The sequence below is a fragment of the Vigna angularis genome, chromosome 7 (assembly GCF_016808095.1).
Source record: "Vigna angularis cultivar LongXiaoDou No.4 chromosome 7, ASM1680809v1, whole genome shotgun sequence".
NCBI lineage: Eukaryota > Viridiplantae > Streptophyta > Magnoliopsida > Fabales > Fabaceae > Vigna > Vigna angularis.
This window is the reverse complement of record NC_068976.1, coordinates 24,300,144-24,322,761: the sequence shown is the minus strand read 5'-3', so window position 1 is coordinate 24,322,761 and position 22,618 is coordinate 24,300,144. Positions and strand designations below refer to the sequence as shown.

The window sequence follows — 22,618 nt, the reverse complement described above, 5'->3', positions numbered from 1 at the left end:
TAAGATATATGAAAAAAATTAGCCTTTGCACTGACTAATACTATGACAGCTTAATCATTTTGAAGAGTTTTAAGTTATGACTTTTTGGGCTCAAATATATAACTGAAAGATATAGCTTCAATCTTTGACAATGTTTGCTTTTAGTTTTGGTATAAACTTTTTTTTATCCTCCATATATGATAGCATATATTTAAAGATTATTGTTTCAAGTTTTAAATAAAATATTTGAGTTATGGTCATTATTTATCAAAACAATATGTATAAGTTTAGATAGAGAAATGTATATGTGATAAAATTATAATTAAATATAGATTTTTTTTCCCATCTTACTGGATCAAGTAATCCTACAAAAAATTTAGAATTTTTTGTTAAGAGTTGACATTTAATTAAGAAATATTTACTACCATTTGAGTATATTTTATTGCAGATAACAATTTTTTATAAGTTGTAAGTGTAAGAAAAAATATCTTCAAAATTCATGGTGTAAATGATAGATAACAGTGAAATATATATTAGAGAAAAAAAGTATGGCTACAAGTAATTAGTGTTATCTATTTAAATTTAGTCTTACTTTTTTAATTAATCTACATTTAGTTGAGGTTTTAAGGCTAATAAAAAAACATTTTTTTAACTAAATTACCATCCTTAATTTAATAGGCCCATTACAGTCAAACATTAAAGAACAAAAAACAGGAGTTAATGTACGGCCTGTACAACAATCTGATTTTGTAGCCCAACTTATAACAAATTGTATTATTTGTTCAATTCTCATCAAAATAAGAGTGAATGAAAAGTTGTTTATATTTAAAATTGACATGGGTTAATGTCAACATATTTCATTTTCTAAGAAGAGGAAAACTTATATATATATATATGAAACTTATTTAAATACGTATATTTAATTTTTCAAAAGAATATCGTTAAAAGTGTACGTTTTTAATGTATTTTAAAAATAGTATAACTACTCTTATAAAAATATTTTTTATTCACAAAACCATTGTTTTAATGAAATTATATAGTAAAGAACTCTGTTGTTAGAAACATTCAAGTTATAACTTACTTAAATGAGTAATATGTTTTGACATAGTTTTTCTAAGTTATTTACCTATTTAAATTATTAAAATATTTTCAATATAAAACTTGTTCCATAATCACCGTCCATAGTGTTTTCAGAAGAATTAAAAAAACTAAAATAATAGAAAAGAACAGACAATTTGAATTATTATTTTTCAAAGTAATTAATAAATTGAATTAACAATTTAATAAAAACAACCCTTAAAGTTTAAGAAACTAACAATTTCATAATTTAAAAAAAAATTCATAAAAATAATTAAAAGGTTTTAGAAAACAGGGAAAAGTATTAAAGATGATATATGTGTCAGTGAAACAAAATTAAGCATTTCAAATAAATGACCAGTCCGTTTTACTAGTACAATTTCAAAAACCAATTTCAGTGATAACTCATATATAATCTTAAGGATTATATTATTATTTTACTTATTTCAAAATTCAGATTAACATCTTTTCAATTTTAACAAAAAGTATATAATTTCAGAGACTTTATATATTTTATTAGTTTTATAAATCAAATTATTAAGCTATTACAATTTCAAACATTGGTGTTTTATTATATTTCAAAAGAATGAAATATCTATATGATTTTTTCAAGCTTGGTGGTATCTAAATGTACTTAAACATCTTTTACATGAAAAGCATAACAGTCCAAGATATTAATTTTCAACAAAGAAGGAAGTGAGGCATTCATATATAGTAAATTTCCAAAGTGTATACATGGAATGTTGCAATGAAATTTATTACTTTTTATTGGAAAATGTCATCAGTCAAAACCATTTAATTTCAGTTCATTAATTTTATTTATAAATATCAATACTTAATCCAATTTTCAGTTTTTCTTTTCATTAAAAAAAGATGAAATTGAAATGTTTTGAAAAAGAAATAACACATTTTTCAACTAAAGAAAAAGAGGAATACAATTTAAAAAATAAACAAGACAAATATTTTAAAAAAATATAATCTAATTTTGCATTTCCCCATTCTAAACTAAATTGAACAGTAAAAAATTAATTTTTACTTCAATATTAAACCTTTCATTATAATTTTAATGAAAGTTAACTTTAGTCGAAAGTAAAGACAGATAAAATATATAAAAATAAAACGAAGATGGGCAAAAAAGTAAAAAGGATATAAATTTTTTGAAAAAAAATGCAAGCAACTGACACATGAAAAATGGATGTTATACCATTAGTCACATGTTTCCTAATATTAAATTTATCATCCAAATGATACAGAAATAAACAAAATTGATTACAGAGTAATGCTTGGTAGAGAAACTATAAAAATACTTCATACTTATAAAAGTAATCTAGAATGTTACCAATGAGTTATTGAAAAGTGGAGGTTAAAACATTTAAAAAGTGACTATGTTTTGGAATATTAAGTTTATGTTTCATACATACCTAAGGTTAGTGAACAAGCAGACTATAGAAAAACATCATCATACTTTTCTTACCACTAACTTCATGAAAGAGATGGAGGTTATATTATTTCATAACTCACCTTTTTTCTATATTATAAAAAAAAAATAAGATGATAAATTATTAAAAAAACTATAAAGGCTATAAAAAGAAGACTTCATATAAAAACAGTTTGCCATAAATGCCATCTAGGACTTCACATTTTCTTATAATTATTTTTCTTTTAAATCAACTTCTTAAACTAAATTTGAGGCAACACTCATTCTTTCCCTCTAGATTGATATTATAAAGTACATTAGAATCATGTTTTTAATAACAACAGAAAAGTATCACCAAGTAAGTATGAAACCAATTTCAAATCAATTTCAACATTTACTATTTATACTTCCTTGTCATTCAAATAAAATTGTGAAAGAGAGACTGAAAATAATTCATTAAAAGCATATTTATTTAAAGAGCTAAGTTCAACACCAATTTATTAAACTTTGATTAGATGAAACTTGGTAATATATATTTTTAATTTTAAAACTTCCCAAAATGACTAAAAATAATTTATACTACTAAAATTTTAAGAAGGTAAATTAGATTCAGTGCAATAAATTTAAGTATGTCCCTAAAGAACTTGTAACCACTAAACTAGCTTCAAATCTCTTGAAAAGCATTCCCCAGATCAATATCAGTTCATGGACACAAATGTTCAGATTGGAGAATGTTTGTATCAATAATAATTAGATAAATAAAGAGAAAAGACGAACTGAGAGCAACATGTATTTTTTTTTTTTTTTCATTCATTAAATTTCTCAACCACTGGTTGCCACAGAGAAAAGAGATTTGATCCAAGACAACATTGAAATCCAAATAATAGAAAAGACTTACCTCTATTTGGAATGAGAGAAATGTTGTAAGATAACCCTGGATTCATCCTCAAGCACCAGGAAGAATGCATTCGAGTTCTCAGCAATTATTTTCCAGCTGCACTAAATCTAAACTGGGAAAACTAATTTATTTCTACCACCCTCAGTATCCACAGTTAATAATTAATACTAGAACTAACAAGCAATAAACTTTCAGCGTCAGCGTCTGGGTCGTGTCTCCAACACTTTATTCACAATAGTTTCAATCTATGTGTGATCTTCCGAACACACATCTAATCAAGCAATTGGAACTAGAATTTCTCTAAAGATCAAAGAAGAAAGGATCATTATAATCCCACAAATTATCAGTGTAATCGTCCTCACTCGCCAAAGGCCACAGGGACGAAGAAGATCCAAGCCCCACTGTCCCCACCAACGACAGATCTGGATCCTCGGAAGCCTCCATATTTGCCTGAGAACCCTCCGCCGAACCCACAACGGAATCAACTCCATCCACATCGCCTTTCTGATGTTGCTGATGATTCGAGGAATGGTCATGTTGCACATGCAAACGGTTATTATCCTGGAAACCATGTCTTTGGTACGAGGTTGATCTACTGGAGCTATTAACAGTAGTATTATTCCCATCTAAACTCACATCGGATTCCGACTTTGGGTATGATGTTGATAAAGCATGTGGCACTTGCACCACTTCCTCAGGTCGACGATGGTGATGATGACGATGAGCATGCACTGTATTATTGCTATTCTCATTAGGGCACAGTGCCTGCGGGGTGTAATTGAAGGTGGTGGCATACGCGGCGGCGCAGGGGTAGGGAAGGGCGGCGGCGTGGAAGGGAAAATTGAAAGCGAAGCCCGAGGGGCGAGGAAGCAAGGGTCTTAGGGTTTGAGTGGAAGAGGAAGAGGTGGTACGAGAGGAGGAGGAGTGAGAAGAAGAACCGGAGGGTTGGAGATTAAGCTGGGCACGGGAGCCGTAGAGGATGAGGGCGGCACGGTCGTAGGCTCTGGCGGCGTCTTCTGCGGTGGCGAAGGTGCCGAGCCACTTGCGGGTGCGCTTACGTGGCTCGCGGATCTCGGCGACCCATTTGCCCCAGCTTCGTTGTCTGACGCCGCGGTACCTAAATTTGTTGTTGTCGGGGCCACCTTTGCCTTTGCATTTACGAGCAGTATTGTTGTTGATGGTGGTGTGATTGGAGGTGATAGATGTTAGGCTGGGAGTGGAGGGTGTGGCGGTGGTGACGGTGGGTTTGGTGTCTTGGGGTTGAGGTTGGAGAGAGGCCATTGGTTGGGCCCAGTTTTTAATCTGAGGGGAAAGATGGAAAGATGGAGACCCTTGGGTACCTCGTTCAGCGTTGATGTTGATTAGTCCAAAGAGGAGGCTCTGCTGAAAGGGGTTTCGATGTCATCCCTGTCAATGGTGGAATAGGGCGGTGTAACATGCAATTTATACATGAGAGAGAATAAAGCACCCCACTCATCTCTCTCCATCCAATAAATAAATAAATAAAACACACACTCCCTTCTTTCTTTCTTTTCTTCATTTTCTGCTCAAGTTCTCTTTCCCAACTTTTTACCACCCTCTTCCTCTCTTTACTGTTTTCTTGCTACTTTCCCACCCAATCTTTCATCACCATTCAAATTAATTATCTATATATAATCAATTTAAATTAATTACCTTTATAAATAACACCATTTGCATGGGACTGTGTCGTAAATGTAAATGTGACTGATGTTGGAAGTTTGTTCTTGAAAACAAAGAAAATAGCTGTGAGTGTCAGCTAAGTAGACACATATATACAAGTGCATGCAGTTCCTCCATTGAACTGTCATGATTATGTTTGGAAGGTTGTTCTGCTTCAAAAATATCTGTTTTTTTTTGTTTGGTTTATTTATCAACCATGCTGAACTTCCAATACTTATATATACTGAAAGCCACGAAAGACATTTATCTTATATACCTAGCTACTTTCTCTTCCAACTTGTGGCTACAGTACATGTTTGTGTACTTTGCACTAGAGTTTTTCATGTTTGGGAATGACTAGATTTTCTTTAGATCATTTATTCCGCAGTTTTCAGAAACAATCAAAATTATGTCCTCAAGAATCAGGAAATTTATTTATTTATTTATACAAATGTTATACTCATCACAAGTTATTTTCATAGAATTCATCAAATTAGAATTAAAAAAAAAACACAAGACATATATTTTTGGCACGTATAAGAGATTTGTCTGTAACTCTTTAGAATTACAGCTTGGAAAATACAAATTTGCTCATCCTACCCACTAAAGTGTTTAAGAATAAAGCAATAACTTTTCCATTTTTCATTGGGAAATGACAACAAGACTGAAACAGTTGAGAGAAGAGAGACAATTCACAAATATATACTCCATTTTTTACTTTATACTCATCTGACACAAATCAAGTAGTATTTTATTTTAAAATGTAAAATATTTTAAGATAAATCAATTAAAAAATATTAATTTATTATTAGATATTAGAAATGTCTAAGAAAATTAGAAATATACATGAAATATTTTCCTTAAGAATCAGAAGGCTTCGACTTCCTATAAGTCCTTACATTACTCTTTCATTTTCCAGTATTTAACAATTTCTCTTCTTTGTCATTATTTATTTCATTCAGTTTTGTTCTCTTTTTTTTTTCCGTTGTCTTTTTGTTTCACAAATTTCTCAAAAACAATATACAACAAAATTGTCATAACATTCGTCCAGATGCAATCATTATTTATTAATTAAATTTCAATTATTTTAATAGTTGATAATATTTTATTTTATTTTATTTTGTGGTTAAAGTATATTGAAATCGGAATAACATTAAAAGCTTTAGACTAAAAGACCATTTTGAGTTATACAAGAAGGAACTAGGGACTTGAAGTTTTGAAATAGAAGTCTATCTTTCTGATTTGAATTTATTTTATCAACCAAATAAACGTGGACATTAATGTTAAGTTCATTAATTGCTTCTGGACTTTAAAAAACATCCATAATAACAGACTGCATAATACAAATAGGAGACCAATTAGATATAAATATTAATTTCACAAATCAATAACAAATTTATTCATTACAAATTTAAATTTAATGAAATAATATTAATGCCTTTATGTGTACAAAAGTAGTGAAATTTTATCTGTATATAAACATGTAAATAGTAATATCTGTGTTTAAATCATTCTTCAAACTCTCCCTGTATTGATGGAAGAAAACATAAATTTTGACGATTTAGTAAAAATTATATATACAATCTTATACGAATGGGTGTATATATAAAACAAATATGTTAGGTAATTTTCTTCATAAAAGAAACTATGATGAAGGAATATTACATTGTTTGAGAAGTTGTTTAGAGTGAACTTAATCATGTTAATGACAACTTCTATACTTTTAAGTTTGTTTTTTCGTTCATGTTAAAACAAAAAACAAGATTCTCATATTTGATTTCACAATAGTCAATTTACATATGTGTGTCAATAACTGATTGCTCAAAAGGCTTAATGATCTTAATTTTCTAATCTCATAATTGAAATAAGGATGAATGCAATGTTTCTATAATTAATTTACTTGTGGTAGGAGTCATAACTATAGCAATACATAGGTTTACATGCCTCCAAATTCATGCATATGATTCATGGATAGATACAATGATATTGTGAAGTTAGAGAACAACTATAATTCTACAAAAAAATGTGCATAACCTTATGTCAATTCACTGATGTCACTCGTACAGTAATAACTGGAAGGTTACACATATATATTATTGAATTGAAACATGAATATTGGAAGCAAAAAATGCTGTATTAGGCTTGATGTTAATGTAAAATGAATTTCTTTGCTTGATATTGTGTAATTGGACGAGATCCTATTGTCTTTCTGATTATGTTTTAGATTTTATGTATATATGAGTTGAAATACTCGAATACTTCTCTGTTAAAAAATTGATATGAATATTTTATTAATCATTAAAGCTTATCCTTTATTAAAGTTAACATTAATGTTTGAATTCACAAGTTGTAGCACACACCAGAAAGCAAAAATAACTTAGTAAGAAAATAATGCACAAATTTGAAAAAACACAACATATATATTTAATATATTTAGAAGATTTGTAGTCCAACAATTTACTATAGATATAAGATTATATAATAATAAATATAAAAACTTGTTATAATAAGCAAAACCAAAATAACAAAGTAATCTGAGCATAGAATTTGAATAAAAAATTCTACAATTGTCAATCATAACAAATTGAAAAAAAAAATACAAACTCGCATTTAAAGATCTGAATGTGTCCTTCAAAACTTAAAAGGAGAATGCTTTGTTTTATTATAGAATAGAATCTATTTTTCATCCTCAATTAGGAATGACGACGTGGTGATGCGGAACTAATCATGCGAGTCAACCCTCAAGCCTTATAAAAAAGTGTAGAATATTCTTTAGTATGATAGTTTATTTCGGTCAGTTTGCATAACTTATAGTCTGTGCGGACTAACAATCAGACAACCTGCATTTGGTTTGCATAATCCTCATCAATTTTGAATTTTTAAAATTTAATGACATCAACACAACAACTTGTTTGTATTTCTTATAAGTAAAATCACTCATTAAAATTTCAGTTTATCTAAAAGTAACTTTTTGCTTATTTGCTTTTCTTGTTTCTGGCCAATTTTAAATGTGAATTATAAAATTATAAATATTTTTTATTTTAAAAAATAAACTTATAAAATCTATTTTTTATTAATTTAATTAAATAAATATAAGGTTAATAAAATTTTGTACTTAATATTTTACATTCTATAAAGAGAAAAAATCAAATAATTTCTTATGTAAGTTGTATGCAAAACATTATGTATAGTAGACCAAAGAAATTAGTCTACTTTTTTTTTTTTTGTAGGACGAACTATTTCGACTTACATTTTGTAGACTGAATGCAAAACATACTAAAATGAAACAGACTAACTCACATCGTTATCTTTATCTTTAAGTAGTCATGGAACATCTTTATTATTAAACATAATTTTATTTCATTAAAATAAATGTATATTAAAACACCTTAAAAGATGATACATTAAAATAAATGTAGATAGTTAACTAACTGTAGGGAGGTTCCACACACATAGATCTCCACACTGGTGAAGTATTGTCCACTTTGGGTCAAGCTCTCACGGATTTGTTTTTGATAAATAAAGGTATCTTATGTGTATATAATAAACTCATGTTCATCTCTTATTTTATCCGATGTGAGACTTTGTTTGACGGTGAGATGGTTATGCTTGATTGTAACACGAAATACAGTATGTTAAAACAGTATCATAACTCTAGGTATTCTTTAACCCTTCCAATGTATAAAAAAAAAATATGTTTTACCAATACCTAACCCTTACAACCAGTTCAACTACTCCAATATGTAAAACAAAGTTTCCAAATCAACACAACATTAACATTACTCAAATAGATCCCATGACTGAATAAACATGTTTACACAATATCAACTCCAATTCATATCACATCTAACCAACCAGACCATACCAATCACATGAGTGAAATCAACTTTAACTTTTCAAATTAGATTTCAACAAGATTATCCTCGCAAATTACTCATTCAATCACACTCCAGCATGCTAACTATATAAGCACAAATAATTTATTTTCCCCAAATTCTAGTACCTACCAAATAACAATTTTCAAACTAAAACTTATTCGCAATCCACGATCTTGAGTCAAACTTACACCAACCAAGTATAACAATAATAATGATACAATAATCTACTCACTCCCACAAATTCATCCTAAATTTTCAACTTCATCATAACTATACCAATTTCAACCCACTTCTCAATTTAAAATTCTCAAGCTCTCCAATCATTAAACTAATAGATACATATAGTTTTGATGCCATTTTTTCTACAATAAGTGTACAGTCTCTCAAATTATCAATTTAACCACACTCATTCCTTCTGTATCAAAACAATTAAATTAATAATATTAATAAATTCACTAGCTTTTTTTATCTTAAAAATATCTCTTACAAAACTCTTAAGATTTCATCCAACTTTCAACTCACAAATACTTTATTTATAAAAAAAATGTTCATTTAAGGATCAATTACTGCTACCATTACTGACAAATAGAGACTCATCTTAAGCAAAAAAGAGCTACATATAACCAAGAAAGGTATACACATGCAAAAGAGAGTGCAAATTTGGCTTAAGAAAAAAAAATAGAGAACAAACTTACTTGAATGGAAAAATTATCAATAAATCATGTAGCAATTTCTGCAATAATCGTTATATCGGTATCTGATTTCCAATAAAATGAAAGATAGAATCAATATTTTAGAGAGAAGATATAAAAAATATTATAAAATTAGTTTTTTAGATAAATAATGATTTTTAAAAAAAAATAAAACTCAATTATTAGAATTACAACTATGTTTGCATGTGAAATTCTTAAGAGGAGCTACTACTTGTTTTGAAAGAAAGACACTTCTTACAATAAATATGCATAATACAAATACAAGGATATTAATTAAAAATTAACATTAAACATACTAAACAAATAAATCATCTTGGACTCCAAATTAGACAAACCAATAACAATTCATTTGTAAGACCCATGAAAAATATTTACCTTAATAGTAACAATTTTATAAATTTCTTTGTGAATGGAAAATATAATAAGTTTATGTAAAAATAAAATGTGGAAAGCTAAATAAGAAATTTTGGTAGCTTAATTGGTAGAAAATTGTGGTGATTTCAAGAACATGGGTTCAAACTCTTTTCTACCTTTTTGTTAAAAAATATTGATACTCGATAAAGCACTCCATGTTTTAAGGCATTATTGAGGAATCCAATATGTAAGTGGTGATTAAAATATTAATATAATAAAATAATATTAAAATAATAAATAATATTAAAAAAATTGGTGAATAATAAAATTTTTGGATTATAAATAGCCATGAGATGGGAGGCTATTATGCACAAAGAGAGGAAGAATCAAGTGAGAGCTTGAGAAATAGAGAAGAAAGCGTTGGAAAGAAATTTTTAGTTGCAAGAAGAGTAGAAGTTCTGGAAGATTTTCGGGGAAACGAATTCTGAGCAAGAGATTAAGCCTGGAATAGAGCTAGGGGAGCTAATCTTTCTAAGCTTTTATATTATGATTTAGTATTGTTTTATTACTATTCATGTCTTGAAATTCTGTGTGAATACTGTTAATGAAAAACATATGTGCTTACTGTATATTTATCTATAGTGAATTTCTGTGTTAATATTGTATGTTGTTGTTTTGAATTTGTAAATAAGAAATTTGTTAAAAACTAGTTGAGGAACACTTTGGCTAAGGAAAGACTTGGTACTTAAGTTGTCCATTGTGACACACCTTTCTTTCCTGGAAGTCTACTCGATAGGTTTTTAACTTAAATCTTGTTGTACAGATTGAGTACTGTTAAATTATTGTGCAATATATCTCATTGGAATGAAAATGTCTGATGGATTCATGTTATTGTGGTAGATATGGAATTATGAATTATAATTGTGATGGTAGGATAGAGGAATCTTAAAAACTGGAGTTGGTACATCCCTGATCATAGAGCAGCCCTGGTCAAATCCAATAAGTTGTGACTAGTCATATGTACTGGCGTTTATGGTGAGTTTGATTCGTCAAACATTTGATTCTTCTCCGATGACCATTTATGGTGATATTTTAGTATTGTTAATTTATTTTGTGATATATTCATTTTGTATGATTTCTGTGATGATTGTATTTTATTATATTGGATTTGAATTTATGGATCTGAACATGATATGAGTATTATGGGAAGATTTTGTAAGGGTATAATGTGAGTTGAGGAATATGAGTATGGTATGAGTCTTGTGGAGAGATTCAGTAATGATATGGTATTTGTGTATATGTTGATGTTGAGGGTCCCGTAGTTGGAGGTTATCCTGATACTCTAATAATCATACAGTCTCAAGTAGAGAAGGATAAATTATGTGGTGAGAGGGGCAGGAAGTCTTGGTCTATGTGCCGGTTTTGGACATAGTGTTGAGGACTAACCTTGTGGATGGTATGGAGGATAGGAGGTCCTGGTCTATGTGCCGGTTTTGGACATAGTGTTGAGGACTAACCTTGTGGATGATATGAAGTATTTTGGAAGTGTATTTGTAAGAGGAAGTAGAAGGCATCACAAGTGCATAACCTCCCGTGACCGCTCATCAACATATCATCGGGATAAGTGTCTATTGGGTATTGTGGAATGAGTGTCTATTGGGTATTGTGGAATGAGTGTCTATTGGGTATTGTTGAATGAGTGTCTATTGAGTGTATCAAAGTAATGGATGATTATCTATGATGCGATTGTTGTATGATGGTATGAGTGTGTCTGACATAATTATTATATAAGGTTTGTTGAGTGCATCAAAGTAAATATGCATGTTTTATAAACGATTGATTGCATGTTAGCTCACCCTACTTGTTTGTGTTTGGGTATGTGCGATGATCGTATAATTCGTTATACGGGAGCAGATGAAGGAATGTGGTCTGACTCAGTGCCAATGAAGAAAGAGATAGAAGAATAAAGTAGAAGAATTTGATCTATATTTATGAATTTGTAGTTGACATCTGAGTTTAAAACATATAGATATATATCAACTATGAATTATCAAGTGAGAGATTATGAGATGTTACCTTAAATGTAATTATACAATACATATATTATGAATTTGGGATGTTACATCATTACTTATAATTTAAATTATTTAATGAAATACAATTAATGCTAAAAAATACTAGTATTTTGTATATTTAAGAAATTCTTTTCTTTTCCTCATATATATATATATATATATATATATAATTAGTATTCCAAATTTTTTTAATTTAATGCGATTTAAAAAATAATACATTTGAAACAAGGTTTCAATCCTATCTATTTTTTTGGGATAAATGTTTTGATTAAAAAGATTATGAAATGTTACAATCATTATTATAAATACATATCCACATAACTTTAACATATACTCACTTCCCACATTTAATTTATTAACATGCTCTCGTTAATTAAATTATAGATGAGTATACACTATCAGAACTATTCTATTATAACTCCAAAACTCATCCATTTTTAAAATAATGAAATGGAAGAAGATTTATGATTGCATGTGAAATTGTCAGAAAGGGCTGGTAATTGGGCCCTCCATGGAACTCACCTTGAACCCAAATTAGAAGTACAAAAATAATCTTTCAGACACACACAATTTTTTTATATTTATTTAATATTATTCTTTTATATTTTCTTTTCTTTTTTTTTAAATACAAAAAATTATTTTTTTTATGATTATTTTATCTTATGTGTCGAATGTAAAAGCCTATATCACCCTAACATTATTTCTTTCAAATATTAAACATTAAAAGAGAAAGGGTTGGACCCTCTCTTCTTGAGGAGGACAGAGTGAGTGAGACAATGCTCTATGACGCACAAGTAAAAACTTTTTGCTTCTGTCTCATTTTGTCTTTATGCCTTCACTTTCTGCCCTTCCAAAACCCATTCTATAACTCTTTTTTATTTTTTTCAAATACATTTTATTCCTTTCTTCAAATTTCTTAATTTAAATTTTTAATTTTAATATTTAAAATTAAAATAATTTTGTTTTTAATATACAATTCATGTTAAAACTATAACATTCCGTTTAAATTGACGTTTCAAAATTTAATAATCACGTCATTTCATAGAATAATTTACAAATAATAAAAATAAAAAATAAAACAAATAGAGATTAAATCAACCTTATGTTAAAAAACTTACAAAATAAAGTTCCTTAAAAAAAATTAAACAAAACAAAAAAAGTTGATACTAAATTATCTCAAAGACTTTCAATGGTTCATTTCACTTGATAACAACTGAGTCTTTCTCTGTAAAATTATCTCATCATCTTTTTTCACGTTTTTTCATATTTTTTTTTAAGATGAGGCATTTTATCTTTTTCTAATAGAAGTTGTATACGAGGTATTAAGTTTTAGGGCAACCAACAAACAGTGTACTTAAGCCCATTAAGGTCCAATATGAGCTCAGTTATTCCATGGGTTCAAACGCTTTTGCTTCCATTTTGTGGTGTTTCACCCCAAGCCTTTCACCATACACCTCCAAACTTTAATCAAGTACCTATTTTACCCCTAATTAATTTTTTTTTAATTTTTTTAAACAAAATAATATTATTCAAAGATTTCTAAACAATTTGTTTGTCAACAGTTTCAGACTTTAGGTTTTTGTTGGTTTTCAAATCCCATTTTGTATTTTGTTCTCTTTCTCAAGCTTTCTCTTCTTCATTGCAACACACAAGGCAACTTCAGAGGCTTTGTCTTCCTCAATTCGCACAGGTAGAAATTGTCGTCCGGTCTTCTTCTCTTTGGCAAGTACATGTTCGTCTTCATTTTTGCTTCATATATGTGTTTCATCTTTTTTAGGCACAGAGCTTCGTTTTTCGATTTCACATTGTCCTTCTCTTTGCTCTCTTTCGCAGGCAGAAGCACAAGTTCTTCTTCTTCGTTCAACTTGTTTTTACACCGTGCATCTAGCCACACGTTGCTTGAATTCGTTGCTCGCGTTTGTCCATTTTCGGTGCAGGTTGGTTGGTGTGTTTTTTGCTTTTCAATTTGTTTTGCAACATATGTTTGTAGAGTGTAGAGTACATGATTACAATATTTTCTTAGAATAAAATGATCTGTAAAAGGTTTGGGTTGAAATGCGTAAAGCCCGTATCGGATGTGGATAACCGATACGGGCTGCATCGGTTATCCGATGTACGCTGTATCTGTTTTTCACTTCTGATACAGACCTTTCACGTTGTCAAATGTGATGACTAATATTTTGTTTCTTTTAACGATTTTATTTTATATGAATTTTATGTTTAAATTTTGTGTTTTAAAATTTTATTTAATTATAATTTTTTTATTGTTAGTAAGATTTTATTATTTGATACAAATATTTATATATAGTAATTATTTATTTATATTTTGAATAAGTTTTTTTTGTTAATGAGGTGAAGGGGTGTAGGATTTTTTAATAAATGAGAAATGAGAGTGTAGGAGTGCATGTTTCATGTGATAGGAGAAAATGAGGTGTATTCCATGCTTGATACAAAAATTGTCAACAAACATAGAATTAATGAATAACCACCTTATTATTTAGGGGGTATTTTAGGAAATTGAAAATGCAAGGTGAAACGCTTAGGGTAAAACACCCTCCATTTTTTTAAAGTCATTATTTTGTTTATTTGTTAACAATCACAAATAACTATTTTTTTTTCACTTAATCAATTGTAATTATAGTATTAACGTCGTTATAAATTATATATTTTAAAAATTAAATATATTTTTTTCCATCTTTTGAATTGATAAATTACAACGGAATAAATTATGAAAATAAAATATTTTTATTCAAATGTATCATTTATATGTCTATTAATATAATATAGTGTGTTTAAATTTAAATAATATCTATAAATTATATTAGAAAAAGTATACAATTAGAAGATATTTGATATAAATATATCATTTAATGATTGATTTCGGAAATTATTTTTATTTTTTAAAAACATCATTTAATATGGTAAGCATTTAAATTTTTATGGGTCACACATTTTTATATATATCGTGTGAAAATTTAAGTTTTCACGTGTATTTATTTACATGCATAATTTATTATAGTTGTAAATTTAATTATATGTCTATTGTATTAATTGATTAGATATGGTGCTAATGATTTTTTTTTAAAGTGTGAAGAGAATAAGTTAGATAATTTAGTTGAATATCACGATTTTCCTCTCGTTTTTTTTTTCACTCGTGTTAATTTTTCTGTCTTAATTTCTACACTTCCCCCTTCTCATCTTTTAGTTCTACCAGTCTCCTTTTTAAACATTCAGTTAAGAAAATATTAGCTAATAATCAAATTTATCTCATTTTCTTCTTGCATGTAATAATTATGAGAAAAATAAAATAAAGTTGTTAAATTTCGGGTTTGATCATTGAGTTGTTATGATTTAGAGTTTTATACAATTTTGGATATACAATAAAACACATAATATAAAATATAATTGATTTTGTATATTATTTTATTGAAAAATATTTAGTATATAATGCAAATCTTATTATATTTTTTTTCAGTTATATATACATATATATATATATATATATATTATCATGTCAATATTATTTATAGTTACTATAAGTATAAAATAATAAAAATTCCATTTAAGATACTTTTTCCTTAAAAAGTGATATTTTTTAACTAATTAACCCAATGACAAAATCATTTCCGATTTAGTTTAACTCTCAAACTAAAAGCATAATCCAATTTGAAAATGGTTTAGAATGAAAACTATATTATCTTCAACTTCAATAGTGTTACTTGTAAGTTTGTTGAGACATAGTATATCTACTCTTAAGAAATTTTGTAAATAGACGAAGATATTGTTTATTTTTAGTGGATTTTCCATAAAATTCACTACCTATTAGATCTTACAATTTTCATTTTTTTATTTAATTCTCTTTCTACCAATACTTTTAAGAAGTATATTAATTGAGGTTTTTCTTGAAGAAGATACAAATAATAATAATAATGTGAAAAAAAATCCTTTATAAAGGTTATAAAATACTCTTGGAATGTGAAAAGGTGCATAAATATATTGTATTCATCCTAAAATTTCACTACTTATTGTAATAGAATTAATAAATATCTATTTGGTTTGATTTTAATCAAATATATATTCTAGTTATAAAAATCCAATTGAGGTCAAATGTAATTTTTCATTAACCTCATTATTCGTTTCTTAGATGTGACCTAATTTTTAATATCATAAATAAATAGAATGATTATCATGCACTTTAGACTTATTTTTAATAATATATTCAATATTAAGTACAGATTTCATAAATTTAATATAATAATATAAATCATTATTATAATATCAAATCTATAGCATACAGGTCTTTAAATAAAGAAAAAACATTGTGTCTAGAAAATCTCCCAATAATTTCTTCTAAGGATATTAATATAAATTATCCACAAATCAAATTTTAAAAAAAAATTTTAATAATTTTTCAAACAATTTTTATTGAACATTTTTTTCTTTTACTCGTACATCATGTACCTATGAAAGAAAAATATGAAAGAAGTGAGGTATTTGTAAGCTTTAAATATCAATATTAATAAACTCAACAAACAATATAAACATTGAAGGCCTAAAATTGGACATACAACCAGAAAACTCAATCTCATTTTTTTCATACATATGGATTCATATTTTACTTATAATGATCTACTATGAACATTAAAAGTTACTTTGAGAAGTGATTATGTAGTTGAGTATTTCTTATAGAAATATTAATACAATCATAATCATTTCTATCTCGAGAATATAAACCATTTATTAGTTCACAAAAGAGATATATACTCACTACTTAACATTAGCGATGCTGAACAAGTATCATATAGTCTCAAGTTTAGTTTATGAATATCCTAGTCTAAGATTAGATATTCACCTACTTGGTAAAACTTCCTTTGACCCCACTATGGTCTCTACCTTTCATCGCTCAGTGTACCAAATTGTGACTTCTCAAATACAAACATTGTTAACTCTGTTGGATCTCAACTTAATAGAACCAAACATAAGACTCTTTCTGAGCAAACATACTCTTGGAAAATTTTAATGATCACAAAATGTGATGACTATCACAATATGTCATTTTTTATCAATAATTTATAGGTCATCTAGACAAACACAGAAAGTATACAATAACAATAAAACATATAAGTAACTTTCTTTTATCCAAGTTCATAGAAAAAATAAATAATATTTACTTCAAATCTCCTTTCCTCCTAAACCAACAAGGTCTTAATTTCGTAAAAGTTTCACTTTTCTTTAAGGGTGTTATAATTCAACTAGAACGGGTCAAATTTAACAAGAAAGGAGTTCAAAATGAATTGTATTGGAAATTACTCGCTCACTTCAATTTCCATGGACTTCAACTTTGTCATGAGATTACATATTTCAGTTACATGATGATGAATAGATTAAGACCAATCAAACTTTTTGTTTGTGAGTTCACTTGTTAGGTTTTTCGTAATCAACTTGTTAGTATTATCCCATTGCGAGAAATCTTTAACCAATTTCATGAATTTCTTAGTATTTTTATAGTTTTGGACATAGATGACTTACAATTTTCAATCATAGACAATTTTATAAAGTTTAATGTCAATCTATTAGATTGTTTCGAAGCATCATTAAGAGACCTATCAGGTTTTGTATCAGTCTCAATAATGGTTGAAGGAATTTAATTCATTATCAACATAAAATCTAAATTTTTAAATCTAGTTAAAAGTGAATCATTTCATACCAATGAACATAATTTAAAACATTGAATTTGATCAAAAGAGTTACCCTAAGAAAATATATTATACATAATTGCACACATTTAAATAAACTCAATCATTAATATTCTAAAAAACTCATCGAATTCAAACTATATGGACTTTAATTATGTATCAGTCTTAATAATGGTGGAATTGAAGGAATTTAATTCATTATATCAACATAAAATCTACATTCATAAACCCAGTTAAAAGTGAATCATTTCATACCAATGAACATAATTTTGAAACATTAAATTTGATCAAAAGAGTTACCCAAAGAAAATATATTATACATAATTGCACACATTCACTAGTGTAGTCGAGGGAAACGACAGCGGTTATTTTCGGCTATAAACAGCGGTTCCGCAACCGAGACATATACAGGCAAGACAAAAAGAGATAAGTTTTTTGCCTCGGTTGTGAACCGAGGCAAAAAGGGGTAGGATTTTGCCTCGGTTCACAAATAACCGAAGCAGTACAATTTTTTCATTTTATATATTTTTTTTCTCGAAGGACTTTTCGCCTCAGTTCCTACTGCACCGAGGCAGTATCTCTTCCTTTGATTTAAGGTAAATTCCCATTATAGATATCATTATTTAAGGTGAAGGTTTGCATATTATGTTCTCAAATATTCTACAACCGGATTGATTGAATTAAAATAAAAGCAATAGTTTGAATTGTATGAAAAAAGTGTGCAAATGATGATTATTAACTATTTCATTTTAGAATGAAAGAACTATACAACATAAAAAAACTATTTCAACATGAATTTTGCCAAAATCATATCCTTTCAAAATGAACATTGGATATGCTTCCAAAAATCATTAAAAACTTCAATATTGTATTTAAAACACCAAAAAGTACTTGTTTCCTATGATATTTAGTAAGTTGAATAGAAGAAAATGTTCAACCTCCGCATGCCAAGCATAAAACAGAATGTCACCAAATACCTATAATGATGAAAAAATGCTTCCAAACCAAAGGCCTATGGCAAAATGCATGCCAATTCTCGAGCTCATTAGTTTTTCATTCCAAAACCTTTGACATGATTTTGGCAAAAAGAGTTGTTTCTAAGACTCCAGCCTGATTAATCATTTTTTTACGAAAGCAATTTTTTTCACTCATCACAAGGAAATGACAATAACCTGTTGATGCCAGCACACGAAAAAAAAAAACTCTTTGAAATGAACATATTGGTTTCAAGCACTTAAAGTTAATTCATCTCCAAAAATCTCTTTACAACATCAATTACATCTCAGAGTAAATAACAGTAACAAAAAATATCAAACAAACAGGCCAAAAATACTGAATCAAGACGTTCCAAAGAAACAAATTCCCTTTGGGAATTTGATCGAACAATTGATGGGCATTCCGAATAGAGTTACAAATGTTGTAAAAATTTACTAGTTTGGTGGCCAAATCTTGATTGTAAAGTAATACCCAGGTCCTAAAGCCTTGACAGAGATACAAGACTCAAGCCTCCACCGCCATGGACGATCCACCGTACGTTGCAGAAGATCCCCGACCTCAAGCCTCCTCACACTCTACTGCGGGCTTCATGGGTCCTCGATGGATGAAGCTGGTGACGAGAGGCTCACCCAGATGAAGCAGGCCGCCAATGACTAGAGGGAGCTCACCGAGTGCATTGACGGGTTTGAGGTTGGGCAGTTGAGCAGAATGGTTGAGTCTGATGCTAGGAACTACACCAAGGGTTTGGAGGAGTTGTATAAGAAAATGTTTGTTAAGATTCAGAATTTGACTAGCTTGGTGAACGAGAGTATCTGCTAACCGATGCCTAAAGAGCTAAAAAAAATTCAAAATAACATATATGCCTCGGTTAGAAGGCAAATCGAAACATAAATGCTTAATGACATCGGTTCGATGAAGACCGAAGCAGTATGCCTTAATCGAAAAGTTGTCAGTGACTTGCAGAGAGGTGGGTGGATTTGGAGAGGGGTTTTATGCTTTAGTTTCATAAATAACTAAAACAGTAAAAAGTATAAGCTTCGATTTCCATTTAACTGAGGCGTATAAGTTCGCCTTAATTACAAAAATACCATCACGTTTTAATATGCTTCAGTTTTGTGAAAATTAAGGCGTATTAAACATGTTAAAAGATTGTTTCTTTACTAGAGATTTAAACAAACTTAATCATTAACATTCTAAAAAACTCATCAGATTCAAACTATATAGACTTTAATTATGTATCAATTTCAATAATGATTGAAGGGATATAATTCATTATCAACATAAAATCTAAATTCATAAACCTAGTTAAAAGTGGATCATTACCAATGAACATAATTTAAAATATTGAATTTAATCAAAAGAGTTACCCATAGAAAATATATTATACACATTTAAACAAATTCAGTCATTAATATTTTAAAAAAGCTCATTGAATTCAAACTATATGTACTTTAATTATGTATTTATCTTATTTTGTAAAATAAATACACTTATTTTTTTATAACATACACTTTAATGGACTATAAAATGTGTCATTCTTAATATACTTGACATATTCTGGATAAACAAACATGAATAAAAGTAAATAATTTGTATTGTTAAAGTGTTGTCCTTTGCCAAGTGAAATATTATCTAAAAATATATTTATTCTTTTATAAAATGAGTAACGTAACTTTTAGTAACAAGTTCTTTTAAAATATTTATTAAAAGACCACAATGTCCTTAATAAAGTAAGAAGAACAAGAATTAGTTTTAATATCTCTAAAATAATTTAAATGACTTTAATTCCTTTACAATTTAATATCATTACATTAAAATATTTTACATTAAAATCATTTGAGTTAATATTAAATTAAATTAATCTAACACATAGAACTTTAATTCTATAAAGGGAATGATTCCATCTCACAAAAATTAGGTCTATATAACCCAAAAAAAAACAAGAACAAACGTTAATAATTAATAAGAATTAAAAAATAATGATTAAAAGTATGATATAATTTGATTAACTAAAATGAATATAACTTTTGTTTTAAATTATCGCAAATATGAAACCAACTAATATTAATCAATGTCTGTACTTATATTATTATTATTATTTTTCTAAATAAATATCCGAATATAAACGTTATTAATACGTGAGATTTCTGTTGATTATAAATAATTTTTGTGATTATGTAATCTGTATTCGATTCTAATTCTCATACATGCCTAGTTAATCTGTCGTTTATAGTGGCTAGCACTTGGACTTTTTTTTTTTTCCTGGATTCGCACAGATTCTACTCTTATATTATCCTCTTTTGCTTAGCTAATTAAGTAATATATCACTGTCCATAATCTTGAGAACAAAACCTTCAAATCAGCGTTACACAGTTCGAATGGGTATATAGCTGGCTAGGTTCCTTCAAAATAGGAGAAAAGTGGTGTATTTAAATATGTTTTATTTTCTTTAATTAATTAATAATTCATAAGTTGATAAACATATATCTTACTTTTGCGAAAAGATGTGATGGGCATGCAGCAAACAGGACAAAAAAAAGCAGCCAAAGCAAGAAGGAATCAGAAAAAGAGTGCAAGAAATTTACCAAAATTTTTCATGCACATATCCATGCACATCCACCATGAACCAATGGCAACAAGCTTTTGATAAGCCCTATAAAAGCCTTTAGTTGAAAGGTTTTAGGGAGATATGGTGATGATCTTAATCTGAAATTGGATCCAAGTGGGGGAAGGGTAGGTCCTATGGTCTCACATATGCTTTCTTTATTCATTAATAAGAAATAATAATATAAAGAAAAATTGTACTGTTGATAGACTTTATTTTTACCTTGTCTCTGTAGTATGATAGTGTACTGTTGCGTTAATTAAGAACCATATGCGTCTCAATCTCTTCACTGCCCATATTTTGTCTTGTGTGGAAGAAGGAGACGATGTTTCAAGAGAGAATCTGCACGAGAATTAATTGGCCGGTGATACCAACGTTCTGGATTTCACTCTGCTTCTGTCCTTCTCAACCTCATGCATGCTAATGTCAAAAACCCAACCTTCTTTCAATTTCTTTTCTATCATATAATTACTTTATAACATGATTTTAAGGATAAAATTTTTAAAGAAATTTTAAATTCTTAAACGAAACCGTAATTGATTTTAATGATATCATTTCACAATTAACACTATTCTAAAACCAAGTATATAAAATGTTTAGTGGTTTTGACAGAATCTCTTCTCCAAGCTTCTGTGATATAACCATCTTTGAATCATTGGAATATCTTAAACGAAAGAAGGTAATAAAAAATACATATTCTTAGAAGAGATAAAGAGAAAAACCATCCAAGACCCCACTCTCTAGGTTGTTCTCCATTATGTGGATCCATGCAACTATAATTTGTCTGACTTCGGGGTTAGCGATAGAAATATATATATACAACAGTAGGTAAAAACATCATACTGGGTTCAAGTTCTATCACATTTTATAAATTACTAAAAGGAAAAAACCCCTCTGAAAAATTGTATATATTTACTAAAAAGTGTGCCAAAATGAAATTTACGACTATGACTTGATGAATAACATGTATGCCTAACCAAATATAGATGATGGATTTTTATATGTAGGAAAGGGAATGCTTTAAACTTAACTTTTATCCATGCCTATCCTCCCAGAGAGTGGTTTTCACCTATTGCATTTTAATATTTTTGGATGGTGAAATTTCTGCCAGGTATAGCTACCCTATTATGGGGACACAAACTGGACAGAATGACAGAAAGGCCGGTGAAGCCACGACTCACGTCAACCTCACCACAATGTCACACTTCACAAACACCACAAAAATACACAACTTTTTTCTATGTGTAAAG

The 22,618-nt window shown here is 28.6% G+C and overlaps 1 protein-coding gene across 1 annotated transcript; it reads right to left on the bottom strand.

Annotated features, from left to right (window-relative positions):
* Positions 1-3,250: 3,250 nt before the first annotated feature.
* On the bottom strand, positions 3,251-4,808 carry LOC108337238 (ethylene-responsive transcription factor ABI4). Its single transcript, XM_017573719.2, has one exon. The coding sequence runs from the start codon at positions 4,650-4,652 to the stop codon at positions 3,672-3,674; it is 981 nt and encodes a 326-aa protein (XP_017429208.1). The 5' UTR covers positions 4,653-4,808; the 3' UTR covers positions 3,251-3,671.
* Positions 4,809-22,618: the final 17,810 nt, after the last annotated feature.

What these genes read in the sequence shown, in the direction of transcription:
- LOC108337238 (XM_017573719.2), bottom strand. Translation starts at nt 4,652, where the DNA reads ATGGCCTCTCTCCAACCTCAACCCCAAGACACCAAACCCACCGTCACC.